Here is a 22,370-nt window from a genome sequence, read left to right on the forward strand (position 1 = left end):
TTTAAATAAATATTAAGTTATAATTAGTCTATTCAGGGCCATCCCATGCACGAGGTCAAGTACGGAATGAAGGAAACACATTCGTGACCTCAAAGAAGCAGGTTGAGAAACGTTGACGGCGAAACTGTCGCAGTTGGTAGAACCGGATGGCACCGCCCGTACAGTACACTACACCGCTGACAAACACACCGGGTTCCACGAGCAGGTGGTGAGGTCCGGACACGCCATTCACCCTGTTCATCACCATATCTGAGAGACTAGAATTCATCTCTCACGTTCATCTGTCACCTCAGTATGTTCATCGTTTCATCTGCTCTTGAATAGGGCCTCTATTCTCATTGTAACTTCAACGTAAGTGGAATAACAGGCCTGAAGGCACACGAGTATGCCTTGAACATGATCACTTCAAAACTCATTTCACTATACCACGTGTATCGAAGTTAACTGCGACATTAATTTGACCCTCTATCAAATGGTGCAACAAAACTCGCCGGGTTTAGGGCTCTGTTCTTTGAATTACATTGAACAAGTGCGAGATCTATAGTCCATTCGCGGAGACGAGACAGCGTAAAGAAAGCAAGCCCCGCTTCGCCACAGCTGACAGCAAGGAGTGGACAAAGCGCGCAGTTACTTCAGTGTACTCACTGCATTCGGACCCACATTAACCTGCATTCAGACTGAACTTTGAACGCCCCTGCAACGGTACACGCATCGCGTGATCGCTGCATGATTTCATTCAAAGAGCGAAGGAGATACCGCGTGCATTTGTTTACGAGGACTCTCTCGTCTCCGCGAATGGACTATAGGTTGTGAAATAAATAAAATTACAAGTGGGCTTCGCATACAATTCGAAACTTGTTATCTATTATCACTGTTTCCACCGTTTATCTTTTATGAAGACCACTGTATGTTCGAGCTATTAGCCGTATAATGAAATGTTATGTTGAAATTGTTATCTTTTATGCTACTAGCATGTGCATTGGTACCTCTGAAAATAACTTACAGTAACAACGTTTCAGTAAGTCCGAATGCAGTCTCCGAAAATACCTCCTTGTCATATGCCTTAAGTCAGAAGATGCCTTCTATATAAAACATTTTTTTTTGCTTCCTCTTAGCTCCAACTTTGGAGCATAGGGCTTCTTTATCAGTCCCATTGATCATTTTTACAGACGGTAGGACTCCCTGGACGGGTGATCAGCTCGTCGCAAGGTCTGTACCTAAACACAGGACAACACAAACAGCCAATAAACGCATACACACACCAAGCATCCATGTCTTGTGTGGGATTTGGACCCACGATCCCGGATTCCGAGCGAGCGAAGACAGTCCATGCCTTAGAGCGCTCAGCTACCGTGACCGGCATCTGAAGAATAGGGATCGGGAAGTACATGTGCTATTATACTTCTGCAGTAGTCGAGGATAGAGGGGGCAGATATCCTGCCGCTGCCATGCCTTGTAAAGCGCACATCACCGGGGGAGAAAGTTCCCTAAATCTCTCCGATGTCGCTTACTTGCAATAAACAGGAAGGAAAGGACATTTGGTACAGGGTTCCGACGCCTGAACCTCTCTCTATGGTTCGCTGATACCAGACCATAAGGTCACGCTTTCTAGGAATTCTAACGTATAGGAGGCGCTCCTAAGTGCTGAGTGTGGGTATCATAGTAAGGTTTACTACTAAGCAAAGACAGAGCCATTGATTATAAACTGCACTTAAAAACAAAGTAAATTACACTCACATTTGAATAATATTATTCCATGTTGCTCAGTGTTCACAGACTTGCTTAAATCTACCAGTCTGTCTAACCATATAACGTTCCTCCCCAATTTTGGCTTCAGTTCGGTTTCTCAGCTTTCTTACTTGGATTGCAGAATGCAGCCAGTATTGATCACAGACATTAGGGCTTCATGGCGGTGGGTGCAATGTGCAATGAAGCACCACTCTGATATGCTTTTACACAGCATGTCCTCCTCACGTATACCACTGATATTCGGTACTTGCTTCGATTACATCAATACAGAACAGCGACCTCCATACTCCCTTCAAAATTTGTGTTATGTTGCAACTTCAGCTCATATAAACTGTATTATATGCCACCCAACGTCTTAGTTCTATCTAGAACGTCCAAAAAATGTCTTAAATGTGCATGGGGGTTAGGAGTTTAGCCATAACATCTTCTATTTGCGCAAAGGTCTCCCAAGCCTCATTTTAGGTTTTGCAACTTCAATTTTGAATTCGTTCTCAGTTCTAATAACTTTCAACACACACACAGCTACAAACAAAACTTAAAAAGAGACATTACTAGTCAACGTAAATCCAAACAGCACGTTCCTAGCTGCAGTAATTCAATAATCGTCATAACAGGAAAACCGCAGAGGGTGGAACAACTGAAGGCCTACGACTCAGCAGTCAGCTCATTCATGTTAGTGGGCTTGCAACAGTAATAAACCAAAGTGGTTAATCTAAAATCTAATCTGTTTCATATATTTCTTTGTGGGCTAACAGTGCCTCGTTTCACAACTCCGAGACGTGCTGTGTAACATATGACAAGGCAGGTTATGAGAGAGGTTTCAGCATTTATGAGATATTCATAGTGTCGGTGACAAACATATTATAATACGGATGAATAAAGAAAATAGAACATATATATAAGTTACTGAAGATATAGTAAATGCAATGTTTTAAATACTGAGTTACAAATGAACCACACTGCTTCAGTATCGATGCTTTATAATCTTAACCGGCGGAAGGGTCGTTAAGCAAGCAAAAAAAAACTGTGATTAAAAGAAAAATGAAAGGACAAAGGAATCACCTGTTGATAAGTCTAGTGAATGGCTGTTTAACTATTTTATTTCAGACCAGCATAAAACCACTGAAATTTCACTGCAGAAATTTGTCATTTCCCACCTCTAGCTACGGTTTTCATAGAAAACCTTACGACTGATCCATATTCATATAGATTACTTATGTTCCTGTGCAATAAAAACCTGCACTGTAATTTTGGAAACTCTCTTGTTATCCGTGGCTGTTGCCGGTACTTACATTACACGTCAAATTTGACGAGAGGTAACCATTTCCTTCTTCCTTTTCTGTATAACCGTTCGTGTTTTATCTCTTTCCATTCTTTCTTTTCCATCCCTTGTCCGTTCTATTATTATTATTATTATTATTATTATTCCCCCCCCCTTCTCTTCTTCTCCCTCCGTCGAGCTGAAACAATTCCCTCATCTCCGCCCTTCCGTACCCTTATCCATTTTGTACCTTCGTCTCCTTCCGTCTTTTCTCACTTCTTTCTTTCCCATGTTCATACTATCGCAATTCATCTCCCTTATCTAGCAACGGCGGATGATAAGACTGGATTTACTCCAGTATCCTAGCAACAGCGTAGGATTTTGGGGTTTCCCCGCATACTAGCAACAGTAGAAGACGGTTTCGGTTTTCTTCCGTAACACAGCAACAGCAGAAGATAGCTTAGGCTCTCCTCCGTATCATAGCAACAGCAGAAGAGCGCTTGGGTTTCATCCAATTTCCTAGCAACAGAAGGTATTAATTTGGGTGTTCCTCGCATCGCAGCAACAGAAGATATTCTGGGCGTTCATCCTGCATCCTAGCAATGATCCCATCTTTGTCACGATCCCAAAGCCTATCCTATGGAGGAAGCAATGGGAAAATAAGATTGCTTGGATTCGATCACAGACATGTAGCAGCAACAATAACAATTTCCCTAAGTTGTCTCTCCAAGCAGAACATCTTTAATTTTTATCGGTTCTTTTTTCTACGACGTGCCCTGTGGGAGATACATTACCTATACAGACAGTCCTTGACGGCCAATAAAATCACGATTTCACTAATTGTGCTCGCTATGAGCTTCAGATGTTCTAGAAAAACATACTGATAAAATAAACGGTGTTTCTGTCAAGAGGTACTGGTAGAAACATGAAACCCAACTGAAGCATGGCTACTTTCGATTTCCTTTTACTGACAGAATTTTGTGGAATATCCATACGTGCTACAGCCCCTAACTCGTAACAAGTATACATAATGACAAAATAGGAGGTATTAGCCATTTACATGCATTAGCTTTAACGACGTGGTTTAAATTGGTTGATGAGTTTGAAAAGCATAATTTCTTCGGCAAGTTTTAATACAAATTTTCTGCGCTAAATTCTACCAGAAATCTCCAATCTCGGCGTAACGTTCGACCAGATACACATACAAGCTGAAGTATTATTCGTTACAAATTTTTAAGTTCTCTTGAACGTCACTACAGCAAAACTTCTTTTTTTTTCCTTGGCACTACAGCCCCAGTGAGCCTAGGCCTGCCTCTATGAACTCCGTTCACTTCGGTTTTCCTGGATCTTACACATTCGGTAGGACTCCTTGGGCGGGTGATCAGCTCGTCGCAAGGCCTCTACCTGTACACAAACTAAACATCCATGCCCTGAGTGGGATTCGACCCCACGATCCAGGTTTCCAAGCGAGCGAAGACAGTACATGCCGCAAAACTTTCTTACTCGTAACAGTTCTCTCTATATACAGATTTTCACGGTCCTCAAGTGAATGGCTCTACAATAGTTAGACAAGATGGATCAAGCGGCAACTTTTGTGACTCCTATTCAGAAGGTGCTCGGTTCGAACATAGTCTCGGACACCGACTATCCTGATTCAGTTTTTCCTTGATTCTCTCAGTCCCGCCGGACACATGCCGGGACTCCGCCATATCAGGCCACGACCGTATCCTATTGCATTTTTCCAAATCATTATTCGTATCATCCTATCATTCGATGCAGTAGTGCCTGAATTATTGGGTATCGTTAAATATACTGCGAATAAAACCAAAAAACACATTAGTAATACATTAAACATTTTGCACGATCTCTGTATTGAAATAGCTGAAAATTTTGACCTGAGAGTGTTAACCTGGCTTTCCTACAGAGTTTCGTGAAGATCCATTTCATTAGAAACCCAATCAAAATAAACACAAATAACAAGCAATGCGGAGAATAGATCTCTATTTTAGGGGACCCACGTAAAATAGAAGTAGCAAGGCTCTGCAGAAGAGACGTCCTGTAGTGTAAAAGCCTGTATCAACTTACGGAGTGTCACTGTACATGATGCCTAGAGAAGAACTTTGTACGTAGTTATTTTGATGTTTTAAACTATTTATTTACAATAAGTTTCTATTTTGGGGGGATCTTAGAGATGGTAATCTAATCAGAGGGGTCTGTTAGATTGCGCTATTGCAGAAATGGCTACTTCTCCGTATGTTTCATCACACATTGTAAAAGCAGCTCCACACAACCTCAAGAAACATCAACACGATAAACATCATCTGGAGCCCGGATAGCTCAGTCAGTATAGTGACGAGTTACGGGATGGACGACCGGGGCTCGATTCCTGGCAGGGGCAAAACTTTTCTCTCCTCCATTACGTCCAGACCAGCTCTGAGACCTACCCAGCTTTCTACCCAAGGGATAGCGGAAGCTGTTTACCGGGGGTAAGGGGGCAGGACGTGAACTTGTCCACAAATCTCTATCTACTGCTGAGGTCAAGAATGGTGGAGCTGTACCTCCACTCCCCCATATATCTTCATGGTGCGATGCTTAAGCAGAGGAACGACTTTTACCATTTTATAAACATTTGTCGTCATATAATGAGGTTGTGATTAGGCAGAACGTATTACAACCACTCCACCATTAACACATAAAGGTTCGGCCACACAGAGCGCTACGTACGCTATGTTCCCTATGTTAGCTGCGTCGCAGAGTGTACACAGCGTACGTAGCGTACGTAGCGAACATTGCGTAGCGCTCCGTGTGGCCGAACCTTCACACCCACTGACCGTCTTGCGTGCGGGGACAGACGAGCACCTTAATAATTAAGCGGAATTAATACCGAAATTCCGCCTCTCGGAAGTAATAGAAAAGATAAACTTGTCCATATGCTTTAGTAACTAAGCACTATGTCATGAAGGTGTTTGGGTAGTGAATGTATAGATCCACATTTTCTTGACTTAGGCACTATTTTGAAGCGAGTTCAGCTTCACATCTCGGCCGCTTTACCCCCAGGAAAAGAGCCTCCAGTACCCACTGCTTAGAAGGCTGGGTGGGTCCCAGAGTCTTATCCCTATGAAGGCTCGCACTCCGACCCCTCTGTCGTCCAATTAAGTATCCAGTCTCTATATCGACTACGCTATCCCGCCTCCACAAAATTAACAATAGTAACAGGCGAAGATATTAAATTCAGACAATTCAGCACAGCATAAAACGATTAATCGAAGTTAACAGATTTACTTGTAAAGGGTCGTAAATAACTTTTCAAACCCGAATACACCTTTGAATAATGCAGTCTTCTGGGATGTGGCGCCGTGTAGATCTTGTGTGAGCCGATGTTTCGGAGGAAAGTATTTTACCTCCATCTTCAGAGTATAAAAATCCGCGAGCGAGGAACCAGCCTGCAGCCAACCGCTCACGCTGGTTCCTGGCTCGTGGATTTCTCTACCTTGAAGATGGAGGCATTATTCATAGTCACCCCCGTGAAAACCTCAAATCTTACATGAATACATCATTTCTTAAAAGAACTCACAGAAAATGTGTAGTGTGCTGTAATCCTTGCAGACGGTTTTGCTCTGTTGTATAACATCTGACATGGAATTACAATGTACGCTTGCTGTTGCTGGTAGAAGACATTATTGCCGTTACACTATTTACGTTTGGCTGTAAGATCATTTAATCATCAAGAATTTGATACACTTGATGGCAATTTTATACTTATCTTCCGGTATTGTTCCCCTCAGAAAACGGCATGAGAGCTGTTAAGTTTCAATATTCTGTAGTTAAGAAAAAAAATCCTTCACATTTCAGTTAACAAAGCGGTAAGGTGCTTGACACGCAATCAGAAAGTCTCGGAGAGCGTTCTCAACCGACTGCCTCTTATGAAGTTACTGAACATTAATTTCTTGTCATCTACTTTCAACGCAGTTCCTTTAAACAGGCCATAGTACAGTCGTTTCCAACTATATTGTTTAAACATTTTAAACATGTCAAACCCATTTTTATAGCCAAGCATCACTCACTCATGGAGCTGAGCCGTTCTTGAGAAACTGCCAATTGTGCAGATACTCAAGAGCTTGCCAGCATTTTATGGAACCCGAAACTTCATTACCGTGTTCACCTGAGCCCTCCACAGGTCCCTATCCTCAGCCAGATCGATCCAATCTATACCATCCAATCCTATCTCTCTAAGTTTCTTTTTAATATTGTCCAAGCAGCGGTATCTTTCTATCTGGCTTTCCCACCAATATCCTATATGCATTCCTCTTCTCTTCCATTCGTGCTACATGCCCTGCCTACTCAGCCCCCTTCACTTAATCATTCTAATTATACTTGGAGAAGTGTACACGTTATGAAGCTCCTCATTATGCAGTTTTCTCCAACCTCCTGTCACTTCATCTCTCTTCGGTCTAAATATTCTCCTGTGCACCCTGTTCTCAAACACTCTCAATCTATGTCTCTTCCTTAATGTCAGAGACCAAGTTTCACGCCCATACAGAACCACAGGCAAAATTATAGTTTTGTATATTCTAATTTTTATGTTTTTGGACAACAGACGAGAAGACAAAAGGTTCTGGACTGAATGGTAGCAAGCATTACCCGAGTTCAATCTCCTCTTAATTTCCTCCTGAATCAAGTTTTGATCTGTTACAGTTGTTCCCAAATATCTGAACTGTGCCATATTTTCAAAACATCTGTTACCTATTTTTATGTCATGATTTTGCCCTGCATTTCTGGCCAAGCGTCGCCGAAATAAATTTGTGATAATCCCGAGCAAAATTCGAACTCCTTCGTTTCGTAGGCTCGCGGATTACTTTTCGGAGTCACGAGCTCTGTAGTAGTTTTCACCTTGTATTCACGACAGAAGCGGTGACTTTGAGCATTACTGTCCTCTGGGCTGTGCGCCTCTACCATGAACATAGAGACAGCAGGAAGATCGGTAACGATCTACCAGACTTCATGGCGTCACATCCCTGAAGGCATAATCTTCGTATCTATTCTTTACTAAACACATATACTGAGTAACAGCTAAGAGTCGCTCTGTAGGTCGAGATTCACTGCCTTATTCACAAGGTTCACAAGAGTCCGCCATTAATCCTTATCCAGAGGAGCCAGAAGAATCCAGTCGAACATCTTCGTATCCTATTTCTTTAGGCCAATTTTGTTAAAAGGTAAAAATTATGCAGTTTTACCAATTTCTCCTGTTGTTTTCTCCTTCTTAGATCCAAACCCTCCCCTCCCTGTTCTGAAACACCCAACTCCATACTATTACTTTAATGAGAGATTAAGGTTCTGAACTAAAGAGTAGCAAATATTTCCCGAATGTAATCTCTCTTAAGGCATAAACACAGTGGCCGCGCGGTCTAAGACATGAACTGTTTTTGCTCGCTCGAAAGCTGGGATAGTGGGTTCGAATGCCACTCAAGGCATGGATGTCTGTGTGCGTTTATTCTGTGATTGTGTTGTTCCGTGGGTAGGTAGCGGCCTTGTCACGGGCTGAATCCCCTGTACAAGGAGTCCTACCGACTGTGCATAGGATTCAGAAACAGTGGCCAAGGTCCAATAAAAGGACCGCAGAGCCATAGACAGGCAATCTCTCCTAACTTCTTCGGGAACGTAATTATTTCCCCGGGGGTTAAGCAGCAGGGGCGTGAAGTTCATCATTTACCTCCATTTAGTGACAAGATCCGCGTTACATCTCCACTCCCCCGTATGTCTTCATGGCGTCGCTTTAATTAATTAAGTACGGGGAAAGCTTTATCTTTACCATTTACTGCAGTTCCGAATAGGCCAATTTTGACGTTCCAGACTTTTAAGGATATATTAGCTATTGTAATTACATTACTTCGTCTTTCATTCTGGTGACGGGACGCTAACATATCAGTGGTTTTATCTGCGTTCGCTTCTAGATCAGCCCCTCTCCTGCTTCTAACAGAGCTTCAGTTCATGGATAGGCCCAGTAAATTCCATCGTCGCCAAGTGTAAGAAACTGATGCCCCCCATTCAATTTCACCCTCTCATTCTGATTATACTGGGCCACATTTTGAAGTATTCTAAAGCAATGTTTCCTTCTTTTAAAGCATTCCTTACAAACAGCTGGAATCGATTAGATTGTAATAAACAGTGCCATTAGGTCGGTAGGATTAGTTTCAATAGTGATCAAATAGAATTCATGTAATATCTTAATATTTCCAGTTTCAAGGCTGAAAGTACGGTTTGAAAGCAACGGTGTTGGCAAAACTGCGTGGTGTATTTGTTTTCGACTCCAAAAATACAAGTTGGTAGACTTTGTCGACAGTTCTGTAATTAGTTAATCCCATATTATCTCAGTCGTCCAATGACAGGCTAACAAAAAAAAACGTGAACTTTCTAAGTTCTCTTGTTCACGTTGCTTGAGCAGGATCAGCAGAGTTTAACAAACGTACGTAATGTCCAGCTGAACGATATTTTAATTCCAAAAAGGATCGCTTAAACCGTAAACTTCTAAGTTTTACTTTTTGCCTCACTGTGAGGTATTCTTATTGTGAGGCAGGAATTTCTGAAATTCCGAATAAATTAGTGCAGCGCAGGCAAGGAACCTATTCTACTGCAGGTATCAGCAAAGAGTCATGAAGTGAATAATTGTTAACAGTGAAACACAAGAAATATTTGCTGTCTCTGTCATGTTTCCTCAAGCGGAACATAGGATTCACTTGTAAAGTGATACAATGGGCACCTTCACCCCATGGAGTGCATTTCTAAACGAATTCTAGCAAGTTTTGCTGTTCCAGAATTGGTATAAAACGAATCAGCGAATTTGTGAAGACACCAGTATCTTCTTGTAACTTATTGAGCAGTCAAGACTTGTGTGAACTCATTCGAGACCGTTCAAATTTCGCGAGACTTCCGTTGTAAAATGGCCAGAATAACGGTAAATCGGAATAAGAACAAATATATTAAAATACACGTAGTGTCACAGAAGCAAGCTGAAGCCCACTTACCCTTGCCCTTCAGGCATGCTACTTATACTGGCACGAAAAATTGGTGTGTGAATTTGCACGGAGTTTATAATGACATGCATAGGTTGTGTTGTAAGGTGTTACTTGTGCCGTGTTTTAAGTTTCACTGGCAGCCGATCATCAAATTTCTGAACTTTGCGCCTCATAAGACAACTATATTTATTGTCGACATATGCATTTGTTTTTATAAATCATCCATTAAAATTTGATTATCTCCTCTTGGTGGATAAAAATGAGGAAACAGAAAACGTCTTTAATGCACGACTCACGGCTAAAATTTCAACAGTAAGAACGCAAAATAGAGACAATTGAAGATACAACTATGTACGACAAAAAGCTATATAGTATAATAAAATACAATACGTTAAAGTTTTGAAACAATGTTCCTGAATATGTGACAGAAATGAAGGAGTGATAATTTTCACCAGGCTCCAACAAATATAGTACTTTAAAAAATGTTCAGTCACTGCATAAATTGCCATCTCTTACTCACTGAATAATGCAACTTAATCTTGAGCTCAGCTGGCCGTATATCAAAATATGTTTTCCTGGAGAATAAAGCTGTACGTATGTATGAAGCATCGCCTAACGCATTCCCAGTTCCACACTACGTTGGAGAATCTAACATCCGACAGTTTTTAAAATCATATTCTTCTGAAGGTGAAGATTTTCAGTTCTACGTGACCCTAGCAGAGAATTTTAAACTACATTGTTATTAACCAGTGTTGATACATGAGTCATCCAGCCAGTTGCTAGGATAACTTGAAGAAAGCGATTAAAATGAGGCAACTTGCATCAGTCTCAATGTGGACATATGATTTAGTTTCAAGCAGACTTGCATATTTGGAAGCATAAGCTCGATATATATATTGTAGGGAGCTTGGCCTCTCATCTAAGTAAAGAGCATATACTGAGGGTGTTTGAGAACAGTTCTGGGAGAATATTTGTACCTAAGGAGGTGGAAGTAATAGGATATATAAAGCTGCATAACGAGGAATTACACAGCAGTATGTTGATCAAACTTATGTGGACAGCAGTGGCAGGGCATGATTGACATATCGGAGAGATGAGAAACGCCTACAGTATTTCAGCTTGGAGATCTAGGCGCTGACTTTAATGATATTAAGACGGGTCTTCATCAAATTGAACGTGAGTGTGTTGTGGACTCAGCTTGCTCAGTATTGGGTCCAGAGCCGGGCTTTTGTGGACACGGTGCTGATATTCCGGATTCAATTAAGGGCGGGGAATTTCTTGACCACCTGAGCGGCTATTATCTTCTCGAAGGCCTCTGATACATGTAGTTAAATTATTTGAAGTCTGAACGATATTAATTTCGTTTTAAACTCTTATAACGATTAACTTTTCTTTCTCTCTCTCTTCAGATTTTAGCGTCTGCATTGCTGACAACAACCTTATGGCTGGACGTTAAGGCAGGATTTTACCCCATTAAGAGACCCGGAGGTGGCGGTATCACGAGTGGGAACACCAATACCTACGCTTTTTTCAGTGGCCCTGTATCGGCCCCCGCACATCCGGTCATTGTGAGCTCGGCGGCCAGCGGGAGCGGTACTGGGGGCTACACAGGTTTCTTAGGCTCCCTTGTCCGCGGTAGAACTGGAGGACAGGGGGACGCAAAAGGTGTAGTAGGATCTGCAGGCCACGGAGTACCTTCCGTTGACTTTGACGTGAGTAAAATAACATAATCAGCAATGTAAACGTTACGTTTTCATTGTGTGTAATTAAATACCACTTCATGTGGGGGTGGAGGTATAGTTTCACACACTATGCGGTATGCATGCAATTGTAAAGATATTCAAACAGAAGATACAACATAAAAAGAAGATAATATTTTAACATCTAAAATTGTTACCTCTTTCATACTTTATGTCTGTATTACTTATAATTACACTAAGATCTATAGCAATTGTATAGCCAGCTCATTATAGTGCTGAGCATTTGAAAATGGCCCCAAGGCCCGAAGCATATAAGGCCATATTGTGACATGAGAGCTGAAACCGGAACAGTTAACCCAAATTCCATTAGCCTATAAAGGTTGTGATGCGGCACCTTCCGTTCTCCCTTCCTACATTTATCTCAGATGAATTGTTGGATCTTGGCTTTGACGTTATTAGCGTTAAACAAATGTCAGCCACCCATCCAACTTCAGAACGAATATCCACAGTAAACCTTCCCCTCTTCCTCATAACCTCACCTAGGACGTCAAAGTTCCAGCATATACTCAGACTGACGAGCCTTCGCCATATTGCAATCAGGGCAGAGGCGTACGAAGCCCGGACTGATGTCACAGTGTTACAACTGCCATAAATTCGGCCATGTCTGGGCTATCTGCAAGCACCCTCCCCGCTGTATGTGGTGTGGGGGCGGTCACCTGCACAAGGAGTGCCGGGAAAGGGGCAATTGCAAGTTTGTGGACGAAGCGGAACCTCATCCTTCCAACTGTCGAGGCTGCGGGAACGTCAAGGAAGAGATGAGAAAGAGAAAGTCGCAGACAACGCCCAGGACTGCATCAGGAGGGGTGTTCTCTTCCAAAACCCCCACCCCTGCACTGTCCTTCCGGCGGCGCCTGGCAGCAACACACCGCAACAGCAGCAGCCTCATCCGCCCCCGGTTTCACAGGCATGCCCCGCCTCCCTAGAGGCACAACCAACAACAAGTTGTAAGGCAGTCAATTCCGACTCCAAATGTCAACAGTTTTTCTGTGAATGACATGTTCAAAGCAGTCGCAGCGGTGTTTCAGCAGATCATGACAGAGCTCAGTGGGGCAGGGTCAGAACACAGAATAGTGGCCATCACAAAAACTGTATTAAAACTCATGAAGCAAAATGTGTGCATGCAGATGACGTGCATTGCCGACTAAGACCGCGACAAATGAGAGACCCGTCCTCACGTCGGGGAGTGCGCCCCGCTTCGACAGAGCAGGAACTGTCTGGATGTAACAGATGGGCCTTCATACCAAGATTGACTGGCTAGCTGACCTTCGGTTGTATTGTGACTTTGACTTTGAGCAGTAGGTTAAGTGTGACACAGACGCCAGCCGACAACGACGTGAGCAAGAGAGGTCACTGTTGGTATCCATTCCCAGACAGCGATTGGTGAAGACATGGAAGACTTTATGTGCGCTGCAGTACGGCGATTTGCAGAGTGCGTAGATTGTTGAAACTGTTACAGTTATTTGTCCTTACAAGTTCTAAGTGTTCAATAAATCCAAATGCCAATCCAAACCCCGTGTCTGGTCACTAAATAGGTTACACCTTGTGTCAAAGTGGGATTAATCGGATCGGTTAGATTGGACTGAAATCCATTGACAGTCATGGCGGCACGCGAAAGTAGGATAGCCATCATGGAAAGTCTGAGGGCCGAAAGCAATGCTGCTTTCGAAGACATGAGGCCCAGAGTAAGCGCATGTGGATAAGCGATGGAGGCCATCAAAAAACAAAATGATGGCAGAGATGGACGCCAACCTAGAAAAGATGAAGGCCTCGAGGAAGGCTAACCGAAATGAGGACTGGCCTGGAAGAAATGAAGGCCACAGTGCCGGCGGCCAAGCAAAGAAAGATAGAAGTAATCGCGGGGCATTATGAAGGGGCGCCACGCGCAGAAGGCGCGAACCTTCTTACCGCCCTGCAGATCCGAGCTTCCGATGTTGTACAAGACCGACATTCGAGAAGAGAAGATGGACGCGACCGGAATGCAGCAACGGCATAACAAACCGAGGCATGAAAAGGAAGTTACGTCTGAGAAGCAAGGAGCGGCAAGAAGACTATCAACGCGGCCCTCAAGCAGATCCGAGCCGTAGATCTAAAAGCCAATAGTCGTGTCTTCCGTCAGGCTCCGGAAAATGAGTGACAGGACATTGTGGAAGGGCCGACCCCTTCCCAAGCGGAATAAGAAATACAGGCACTCCTGTACACTACTTGGGACCAATGTGACATGAGGGCTGAAACTGGCACAGTGGAGCGAGAAGAGACGGCCGTTGCTAAGCAACGGAATAGTAAACACGTCTCAGTGGCAACGAATCAGTTATGAGTCAAGAAGGGACATAGAAGGCTTGGCGTGTGCTGCAGTGAGAAGTGGAGTGCGCGAATTAGTGGCGGCGTTATAATTACTTCTAGTTAAGAGTTATAGATGTTCAACAGATTAAATTACCAATCCAGGCCCCGTGTCTAGCCACTAGCGTGTGACAACTTGTGTCAGAAGCGGGACAATTAGATTGGATTAATCGAGTTGTTGGATTGGAGACCGTAGACTGTTCTACCGTCATACCACGAAAATTGAATAAATACTGGAACGCCTGTTGACCTTTCAAAAAGAAACGAAAGTCCATCAAGAGATTATGATGGCCAACACGGAGGACAAGATGGATTCCAACCAAGAATAAATCCAAATCCAAATGGGTTCTCTCGACTCCCGGATGGATGTTAACCAAGCCAAGAACGGATGATAGCCAAGATGGATGCCTGGCTAGAATAGGCGAAGGGCTGCCGAGAAGAGATGGAGAACAATCAACAGAATTTAAGAGGCCACAGAGTCGGCGGCCGTAGCGGAGCATTACGAAGGGGCACCATGCGAAAAGGCGAAGCACGTGCTTACCGTTCGCAGGACCGAGCTCCTGATATTCTACACTGAGACCCTGAACGAGCCACGTATAAGGAACTAGCGGAGCAACTGAAGACCGAATTGGAGACCAGTCTCTGGCCATATGATACCACGATCAACTGCAAACTCGGACCCAAGAAGATGGTGGATCCCTCCAGGATGTTTCCACGGCCACCGAATAGTTGTCCCCGTGGCTTTCCTGTACTACACGAGGGTCACGTTCGTGGGGAGGCAAAGCATTCGGCAACGAGACAAGAGACGGGCGTAAACCGGCAGCTACGCCCGGGAAGCAGGAGGATACTCAAGGAGACATACAGTCGGACCCTAGACCTGGAGATCGCAAAGTGAATAGTTGGGTCTTCCATTAGGCTGAGGTGACGAGTGTCAGCAAAGTTTGGAGGGGTCGGACCCCTTTATAAGGGAAGAAGAGACTACCGACAGCTTATGCACCGGCCCTTTTTGGAAGCTCTGTCCCCACAAACCGGAAGAATGCATAGCGCTACGCCTATAGGCTACTCGAGACGAGCACCCTTAAGCAGGGAGAAATGTGACATGGCAACTGAAAGACCGGAACAGGTGAGCCAGAAGAGACGACTGTTGCTAGGGAACGGCTAACAAACGTTTCCGCTGCAACGAACACGTGACACCATAATAAAGAACTGTTGGAAACGGTGTTTAATATTAGGCCGGCCGCGAGGCTATATAGCTAGAGCATCCAGCAAGTTGAGCGTTGGAGTCAAGAATGTGAGCGAGTTGCGACTCTGAGGAGTTTTGATACGGTGCCAGCCGGTAACGGCACGAGAACGGCATCTGAGGAATCTACTTCTCTGAGTGTTAAATAAATCCGGTTACCAATCCAAACCCCGTGTCTATGTCACTAAATACGTGACAATATAAATAAATGGATTATTTATATTAAACTTATTTACACTTGATGGCTTGACTTTCCTAGATGCAGAAAGTCATATCTGCCCTAGCCTCACCACTTCGCGGGCCCTTTCATTGTTGACTTGGTGTAATTGCTGAGCAACTCGAACCGATGTTTTCGTCTTCTGTAAAACATATGCAACATTTAGTATTGATTAACGACATATTGTGTAGCCTCGTGAAAGTAACGTTTCCATTAAAACACTGATCAATTAAATATTAATCGACTGTGTGTGCTGGATTTACGTAACCAGGTTCAAGAGAGCATGCACGCACGCGCACACACACACGCGAATTCCACTGTGCCTAGTTTTCTTGAGAAGTTAACAGTAGCTCAACCAGTCAAGCTATTCACTATTTTTCATGGATCCAGAAAAATCATTATTATATTCGAAAGAGCCCGATATTGGACCTTATACGGAGGCATTATTTTAAACTATAGATAATGACGTCCCCTTAGCTTAGCAAAGATTTCATTGCTCCCCTTTAACTTTGTGTGCGTGTTTAAAGACCTTTTTTTTCTTTCGATTTTCCTTTTTTAAAATCAACACTCTCTAGTTTTTGCAATTAATATTTGTGAATGCAATCAAAATATTGTGATATTTTGAGAATTATAATCAATTCAGTCTTACTACATAACTTTCCGAGAATAGTATCCGCGTGTTTCCCCCAGCAGGAGCACTACACATTTTGAAAATCAGTGTCCTAAGGCATGTGAGCCAATGATTCCAGCCCACATCCTTACATCCTATTAATTTTAATTGTGTCCTCCCATCTAAGCCTGGTCTCCCAAGTAATGTCCAGGTTTTATCATCTCTCCCTTCGTGACGCATGCCCTGTCCATAACATACTTATTATACATTATTCCACAGGCCTATCCGAGCTACAACTATGCCTACCGGGTAGCCGACTCTAGAACTGGAGACACCCACTCGCAGCAGGAAGCACGCAACGGTGATACCGTCGTGGGGCATTACTCTCTGCAGGAGCCAAACGGCAACGTTAGAACTGTCAAGTACATCGCAGATAACAATGGCTTCCAGGCACAGGTGCACAACTCAGTTACTAACAATGCCGTTGCCAGTCCGAGTAGCCTTAGTAAGTTATGGTAATGTCAGTAATTCTTAGTCCCATTGTTAAAACCTGTAACAAATTTTGTGGCAATAAACGTTAACTTTCAAACCCATTCTCTTTCCTTGTCGGCGGCCGTTTAAGAAATGTAAATGCTATGTAAATTGAAGTTTCTCTGCCGCCTATTCATATGCTTCCTTGGACATACAGAGGCCATTTTAACTAACTGTATGGGGCAGAGTCCTTCTTGAAAAGAGTAGAGTCGTTGAGCTGGCCGAAAATTCCCACCTTCTATGAAACCCAAAAGTTCATTAACATGTCCACCAAATGTAAGATTTGAGGCTTTCACGGAGGTAACTATGAAGGAAGCAGTCTTCTGGGATTTGGCACCGTGTACATGTGGTGTTAACCGACTTTTCGGAGGAACGTATCGCCTCCATCTTCAGGGTAGAAGGAAAAATATAAGAAATCCGCAAGCGAAGAGACCGTGCGAACCGGTAAAAGCAGATTGGTCTGCTTTTACCGGTTCTCGTGGTCTCTTCGCTTGCGGATTTCTTATATTTTTCCTTCTACCCTGAAGATGGAGGCGATACGTTCCTCCGAAAAGTCGGTTAACACCACATGTACACGGTGCCAAATCCCAGAAGACTGCTTNGTTCCCAAGAATTGCATTTTGTTCACTATTATTACTCCACAGACTTTACTACCACAAATTTTAATTGAAATATATTTTATTCTATTACCTATAATGCGATCCACTTTATCCTTTGGAGAATCCATTTTCAGGACTGATGCTCGTAATTTTTATTACGTTGCAGTTTTTCTTAAAAAATAAATTAAAAAACGGAAAATCGCGTTAAAAGTAAGTCGAAATAACGTAGGTCGGAGGGTAATTGTAAAATTATGAATCCCCTCGTTACGTAATTTTCTTCATCAATCTATGACATTCACTCCCATATACTAAAATACTCTCTTCAGCCCCATATTCCCTTACGTCCTCAATCTATTAGAGTTCCTCTAGAATAAGATATCAAGTTTCACACCTATACAAAATAAGAAGTAAAATTACAGTTACGAATTTAACAAAGGAGCTCGTGCATCCGGAATATTAAATAAGGCAATGACTCCTAGGGTCATTTGTTAGAAAGCTCCTGTAGATAGAAATGCTCTTCTTTACTCTTTCTTGCAAAGTAATGTAAAGTTGTCCCTGTGCTTAACTAATTTAGCACTACACCACGAAGGAGTATGGGGGAGAGTATGTATAGATCCACATTTCCCTGATCTCGGCACTAGTTGGAGGTCAGCTTCACACCCCGGCCGCCTTACCCACGGGGAAAATCCTCCGTTACCCATTATATACGAGGTTCGGTGCACCCCAGAGCCGGTCTGGACGACGTGAAGAGAAAATTCTTGACCCTACTGGGACTAGAAGTCCGACCCCTCGGCCGTCCAGCCGTAGCCAGTAGCTATACCGATTACGCTATCCCAGCTCCTCCTTTCTTGCAAGGTGTCTGCGTAAAATGTGTGCATATCAAGCAACCGGAAGAGGTAATATCTTCGAATGGTCAACAGACATCAAAGAGTTTGCTCGAAGTACATATTTTTCACCAGTCTTGCATATTATAGTTATGTATAACTTTAGCGGCCTCCGTAGTCTAGGGGTAACGTTCCAACCTCGTGACTCAAGGTAGGCGGGTTGAAACCCGGCGGAGGTCGTGGAATTTTTAAGGGCGGAAAAATCCTGGGAACAAGTCCTCCGGGAGGGACTTTAAGCCGTGGGTCCCGTGTCGTAGCTTTACGGCACGTAAAAGAACCTCATGTCCCAAGGGGACCATTGGGCCAAATTCAGGGCATTTCCCGCCCAACAGTAGTCTCTAACGCCTCTGGTAGATTGGGGAAGCATCGAGATACCGCTGAGCCAGTAGAGGCCGAACTCGCTGGCTGAGTCGGGACTGATGGCACGCACCAGTACCGGTAGGGAATAGAGACGGGTAAAATATCACAGGGGGACGCACAATGGACCAACAGTTGGTCCAAGTGAATGGGGAAACCCACCCTCTCCAATACAATACAATACAATACAATACAATACAATGTGTATAACTTTTAAGAACTGGCAAATGATTTACTGTGACCAACTCCACAGTACGACAGCATATTCGGAGGAATGTATAACTGGAAGTACTGGGCAACAAAATTACAACTGCATATCCATGTCCTATAGGCACCTTAAACCGTAGGTTGTCACGGTAAAGAGCGAAACTTTCAAACCAAGAGACGAAAGCTGGATTTGAGGTTCTTACAGTGTTGACTATGAAGTTCTGTCTTCTGGGATCTAGCGGCGTGTAGTCTTGTTGATTTTCACTCAACTACATGGCGTTATATCTCAGAAGATAGAATTCTTCAAAAGAATAAATGTTCCCTCAACCCAGAATCTTTCATATCGTAGCATGTACAGCCGTTTCTATGCAATATGCGAATAAACAACGGTGTTATGCAACCCGTTTGTAGGCAACGGTCCGTGCAAAATGGTTATAAGGAAGACAATTGGGGCGACTCGGTATTTGTCAGTTGAGAGTGTTAGTTGAAAGTCTGGCTGTGAAGAGAAGACTAGGAGATTGGTGTGAAATCGCAGCCAGGCTGGGAGCTGTCAGTCGTCGGGAGACTGTGAAGATAGAACTTGAGGCCGTGATACTGAAGAAATTTCCATTGTTAGAAGCGGTTGTCAGGGAACGGCTGATGAAAATACGGAAGGCTGGAAAAAGGCTCGGGGGTGCTGATGTGATTTGTAAACTGTGATTAGTGATAGCGTTTTAATTACTTGTGGTTCCAAGTTGAGTTTATAAGAGATCAAGTAAATCCATCCACCAATCCACAGCCCGTTTACTGTCACCCCTAAATCGTGACAATATCCTCCGGCATATCACTTCATGTTAAGGGGCCCCTACTCTGGTTACGAACAGAGAATACCGCATCCTGATACAACGAGCAACTGAAAGTATATTGAATAAGCAATCGCGGACAGCTTGAAGTGTTCTTTGGGAGGCTAACAATCCCACACCGTACGAAAGTTACACGGGGCTTCGGACTTGGAAAGAACGGAGGACGAAATGGGCGGGTCGTGAAACCCGCATTAGTGAAATGAGAAATTCGTACAAAGTTTAATCGGAAAATCTAAAGAGATCATTTCACGTATCTGCACGTAAATGGGACAATAATATTCATACGATCTTAAAGCAGACAGGCCGGTGACCGTAGCCGAGCGGTCTAAGGTATGTACTGTCTTCGCTCGCTTGGAAACCGGGATCGTGGGTTCGAATCCCACACAAGGCATAGAAGTTCTGTGTGCGCGTGTATGTGTTTATTCTGTGTTTGTGTAGTCCTGTGTATAAGTAGAGACCTTGCGACAAGCTGATTACTCGTCCAAGGGGTCCTACCGTCAGTAAAATGATAAAATTAAAAAACCTCGACACCCTACGGTATAAGAACGGATTAATTAAAAGCAAAAACGTGTGAGAGTGTGAACTGGATTCATCTGGCTCATAATAGTGATCAATGGTAGGCTTTTGTAAAAATGGTGTTGACCATCCGTATTCATAAAAGTCGGAGAATTTCCTCACCATCTTTGCATATATAAGATTCTGATGAAGAATTCCACACTAAGTCAGTTAGTTATAGCTGTATATATCCACTAGCTTGTGTGTGTGTATGTGTGTGTGTGTGTATACACACACATACATGTTCTTCCCTATGTTCCGCTCAGTGGAAAAATAGGTCAATTATTTATGGGCACGAAATAAGTAAAGAGGAAGAACTGAGGACAAATTCATCCTTCGGGTGGCAATAACAGGTTACGTATGCATTACTTCCGTGTTGACCTGTATGGAAGGGCAAGAGTTGGAAGCTGGTCAACGCTTTCGATGGCGCACGCAAAATTCCTATTACTATTAATTCACTCTTTTTATAAGTCAATGATATTTAAGCAAATTCTGTATAAGAAACAGAGCATGCAGGCCTGTATTATGGATTTGTTTAAACTATATTCAGGACGATGGGCACTATCTTATGGGACGTAACGCCATGTAGTATAATGAAGCTCACAGACGTTTCGAAGGATGTACTCTCTCCAATTCAAGATCAAATATTACGCCAACCAAGAAGCAGACGGAAAGTAAGTACACTACTTTGACACGCCAATGAACTTCTACCTCACTGCACAAAGTCACATTTCAGAAGACAGTATCTTCATAATCACCACTGTGAAAACCTCAAACCCAGGACATATTCATGATATTGTCACAATTTTTTATGTGACTATGGATGGGATATGGATTGGAATTTATTTATTGTCCACTTGTATACACCACTCGGAACCACACTTTACAGATCGCTGACACACACACTAGTGTCCTCAGTCTATTGGTCTCCACTAGCCGTTTCCTGGCCACAGATTTAACACAGGAACTATAACAGTCTCACTGAATTACACACTCCAAACATCACACAAAAAGTCTTTTCACAGCCGCACTCTTTGCAACTAACTTTTTCCTCCCCAGCGTCCCGTACAGAACTCCATTACATTACATTACAAATGTCTAGTTCGTTTTGCTGACAGGTAATGTAATTAGCTGTGCTGCTAAAAGCAAATATCACATTAAGCAGATCTGAGTTCAAGAATCGTGCGGTCTGAATGGACACAGCTATGTTGTTTCTTTGGGTTACTTCCATTTACATTGCCTGAACTCCATTGCTAACTAATAATAACCAATACTGATAACTTATAGAATCTATGTATTACTTAAGAATAGGAAATATTTATAGAAAGTAAGACCAGAGTAAAATTACTTCCTTATTTTAATTACTTTAATCAGTCTTGTAATTTGAACAAAGAGAGGATGATTTATTAGGCCCAATGTGAGATCTGAGAATTTATTCCATTCTCTGATTTCTCAGTTACCTTGTTAAATCTGCAGAATATAATTTTATTTAGGGTATTTAGCGACGCTGTCAGTGGCTCAGATTACGGAGGTCCAATGATAAGATGATTAACAAATGATTAAATGATAAAAGATTAAGTAGGAAGTGGTCTCGGTGTATTTTAAGTTATTACTCAAACCCTTCACAGTCAGATTTCCTGACAGGAGTGAATGGGAAGACGGGTTTCGGCCCGATAGAAAAGGGGGACTGATCTGGTATACAGATGGTTTCAAGATAAACAAGGGCACTGGAGCTGGTGTGTACTGCTATGGCACGAGGCAGAAACTTAGTTTCAGCTTTGGCCAGTACACGACAGTATTGCAGGCAGGGACAAACCTTCCACTCTATTCAGTGTCTACAACAGTAGAACTTCACTTCCAAGCACCGTCAAGGCGGAAAATGCAAAAATGCTGACACCCTTCCTGAGAAGTGTACCCACTGCTACAAAGCCGAAGCGCAGGAAGACGTCAAGCAGGTACGAGCTACTGTGGCTGTAGCCACAGCCAGCTGGGATTCACCAGCTCTGAGAAGGGTACAACTGAACGACCAGGACATAAGGTCCAACCTGGAGGAGACAGACCTCACCAACTGCAGCCCATGTACAAAGCCAAAGGGCCCAATGGAATTCCCTAACTGCGAAGAATGGCATACTAAAGCGCCACTGGAAATCTCCCGTCAGACAATCAAAAACAGTCCAGATAATTCTCCCTCGGAGCAGATTGAATGAC

The 22,370-nt window shown here is 43.2% G+C and overlaps 1 protein-coding gene across 1 annotated transcript in view; it reads left to right on the forward strand.

Moving 5' to 3' along the window:
- LOC111862588 (adult-specific cuticular protein ACP-20-like) overlaps window positions 1-16,982 on the forward strand; it is a 23,987-nt gene extending 7,005 nt beyond the window's left edge. The window contains exons 3-4 of the mRNA XM_023848093.2: window positions 11,433-11,735; window positions 16,467-16,982. Of these exons, the coding sequence (XP_023703861.1) occupies window positions 11,433-11,735; window positions 16,467-16,706 (543 nt within the window). The 3' untranslated portion in view covers window positions 16,707-16,982. The remainder of the gene's footprint in view (window positions 1-11,432; window positions 11,736-16,466) is intronic.
- Window positions 16,983-22,370: the final 5,388 nt, after the last annotated feature.

The sequence above is a fragment of the Cryptotermes secundus genome, unplaced genomic scaffold (assembly GCF_002891405.2).
Source record: "Cryptotermes secundus unplaced genomic scaffold, Csec_1.0 scaffold1768, whole genome shotgun sequence".
NCBI lineage: Eukaryota > Metazoa > Arthropoda > Insecta > Blattodea > Kalotermitidae > Cryptotermes > Cryptotermes secundus.